This window comes from Cyprinodon variegatus, unplaced genomic scaffold (assembly GCF_000732505.1).
Source record: "Cyprinodon variegatus isolate N-32 unplaced genomic scaffold, C_variegatus-1.0 Scaffold11, whole genome shotgun sequence".
Classification (NCBI taxonomy): Eukaryota; Metazoa; Chordata; class Actinopteri; order Cyprinodontiformes; family Cyprinodontidae; genus Cyprinodon; species Cyprinodon variegatus.
In genome coordinates this window covers 1,683,874-1,686,707 of record NW_015150464.1, presented here as the reverse complement: position 1 = coordinate 1,686,707, position 2,834 = coordinate 1,683,874, and the positions used below count along the sequence as shown (strand labels likewise).

The window sequence follows — 2,834 nt, the reverse complement described above, 5'->3', positions numbered from 1 at the left end:
AAAGTCAGAATTCTGACTTTTTTCTCATATTAAACTGAAATAAAATTAAAAAATCCGTTAACTTTTTTTTCTTTTCAGTGGCCCTAATCCTCTTCCGTATCAAGCTGTCCTCTATTTGCTTTGGTTTATCTTTCTGCAATATGATCATTCTGGTCCTTTGTAATCTTCATTTAAGCACGAAGACAATCCGCACGTTAAGACAATCCCACCTGGACAGCTGAGCAGAATCAGATCCGCTACCTTTGGTGAAGCGAACAGGTGTAAACCAAACAGAGTCCTGAAACTGAATTTAAAAAACATAAAAGCTTGCCAATAGAAGCAACAAGGTTATTTCAGATTGTTGAAGTATCTATTTACACCAATAGATAATGCTTTTCTTGAACTAAACAGGACAACTGTCACCTTGTGGCTCTGACTGTTAAACCAGATGGAAACTCAATGGCACAAAGCTGATCTACTAACTAGGTTCATTCTGGGTTTGTGGCTCTAGAATGAACAGAATAGATAATTCATAAATATGCAAAAAACTAACATTCTGTTAAGTACATTCTAAACAATTTATTATTCATTTTTTCTGTATTATTATCTCCAATTTCATGGCTAATGGTTCCTAAATTGGATCATCAGGATGTCCCTATCCTGCAGATCTCAGATGTTCAGTACCTGCATCATATCACTCAGTTCTGCACAAATCTGCTGATAATTATTTAATTGAGGTCAGGTTTATACAGGGAATCGTTTCAAACGGTAAAGCCTCTTACCTCTCTCCTCTATGGAGTTCATGGAGTCCAGTTTGGGTCTAAAGTGGGACCCGATGAGGTCAGACATGGAATGGGCCGCAGAGAGCTTCTGGGCGCCAGACAGCAGCGGCCGCTTCGCCTTCGTTTCTGTTTTGGCCTCTGGCTCCGAGGCTAACGACTGGTTGCCGGACTCCGAGTCGCAGACGGCAGATCGAGGCAAGATGGCCGAAGACGTGTCACTGTAGCCGCTGTCGTTTTTGCGACCTTTGACTTTGTTTTTAAGCTTTGAAAAAGGCGAGCGGGGCTTCTCCTTCATGGAGAGGTCGAACATGCTGGCCGTCATGTTGTTCCTCATGAACTGAATACTGACTTCGATTCGACCTCGCTCCTTCTTCTTCTTCCCTGGCTTGGACTCCAAGGAATACCAGCTGAAACGGGAGAGTAAGAGGCTTAAGCTCGGCAGATCCAATGACAGAATTTATATAAAAAGAGCGGGATTAATAGAGTTCAGCTCCAACAACAAATCCCTTTAGTTGATCACAAGTAATTCAACCTAATTCATGGAGACATGCATAGAAAATAAGAATGTGATACAAGTCTTTACACAACCAAACAACAGAAAAAATGGAGAACGGAGTCAGCCTTGGTTCTAACATGCTCTCTCTACTTCTTAATAGACACAAATGAAAAGACTAATTTGAGCTGAATAATCCAAAAGCTGCGATTCAAAAGGTTTAATCGTTTCAACTTTTATGACACAACCGAGAGCATCGTTTATCATTTAAAAAGGATAAACATTATTCTTTGAAATTTGAACAGAAGAACTAGCCTCCTGAAGAATAATAAAAGACCATTTTTGGGCTCCTGTTTGTTTAACCCTTCTGCTTTTTCAACTGGAAATAATGGGATTTTCGCCTTTACTAGGAGGGAGGAAAAAAAAAAAAAAATGTGGCATTTGCACAAATCTGGCCTTTGTTCAGAAATCCAACGACAAGCAACTGGGAAACTGCAAAAACCACATCACAGGGCGACAGAAGTTCATACATGCTAATGAGACATATGCTCTGTTTATGGGGCTTGTGGTAGCATTCATTAGCAAGCCAGCTTCAGGAACCAATGAGCGTTTATAAATGTTTTCTGTCTGCGTTCTGAGGGCCTCTATTATATTTCAGACCAAAGCTGCACATCATTTAAACCACAACTGTCATTTCGGTTGTAATGTTTGCGATATCATAACCCCAGAAGGATAGCTTGGAAGCCATCTTTGGGCTGTAATATCCAAAACACATACAGCTGATACAGATATTTGGCTGATGGAGACGTCACGTCTTTGTGGTGATGCTAAAGAAAGAGAAAAGTGAAGAAAATATGAGTTAATCTAACATCAAGCATCAGAATTTCATGTTTCCATCTCCAAATAGCAGGAGCAACGAGTCAACAGCCAGACCCCTAAAAGGTGACTCGTCATTTATGACCATAAAGCCTATCAGCTAATGAAAGCTTTGTTTAACCACAGCTTTATGTCCTTGACAATAGAAAGTTTGACAGCGGATGGCATCTGGACAGTCAGCAATATTCCAAATATATGTGTAGATAATAAAGCATCGCTTCAACGTTAGCCTCACCAGTGATGAGGAAGACCTCCTGCCGTGTTCCAGTTGCAAAGAAAACAGTCTTTAATGTCTATAGATTTGCTGCCCTGACATCCCACATCATGAAGGTCCTAGAGAGACTCCTGTTGGTTCATCCCAGCAAACAAACAAGCAGCTATCAAGACCTCCTGCAGTTTGCTTATCGCTGCGGAGTTAAAGATGCCATTTATTCTCCAGGTGCAGTTTTCTTATATTGTTAAAACAGGGTTCCTACAGCATAAGGCAAGTTAAATTCAAGACTTTTTTAAGACTTTTTTTTGCCACTTGAAATAAAAATTTAAGACCAAATTCACAAGAAAAACCTGCTTGCGACAACTTAACCCAAAGGTTTTTTTTTAACATAAACCACTGCACTAATGTTTCAAATTTTGAAAAGCTTCCCATACAGGAAGAAAGCTAAAAACACACAAATGACAGATATATTTGAACAATTATTTAACTT

General features: G+C 39.7%; 1 protein-coding gene across 2 annotated transcripts in view; it reads right to left on the bottom strand.

Moving 5' to 3' along the window:
• Positions 1–2,834, bottom strand: part of rab11fip2 (RAB11 family interacting protein 2 (class I)) — a 25,313-nt gene that overhangs the window by 9,967 nt on the left and 12,512 nt on the right. For both annotated transcript variants that reach the window (XM_015379996.1, XM_015380005.1), the window contains exon 3: positions 762–1,168. In XM_015379996.1, coding sequence (XP_015235482.1) covers positions 762–1,168 — 407 coding nt within the window. The remainder of the gene's footprint in view (positions 1–761; positions 1,169–2,834) is intronic.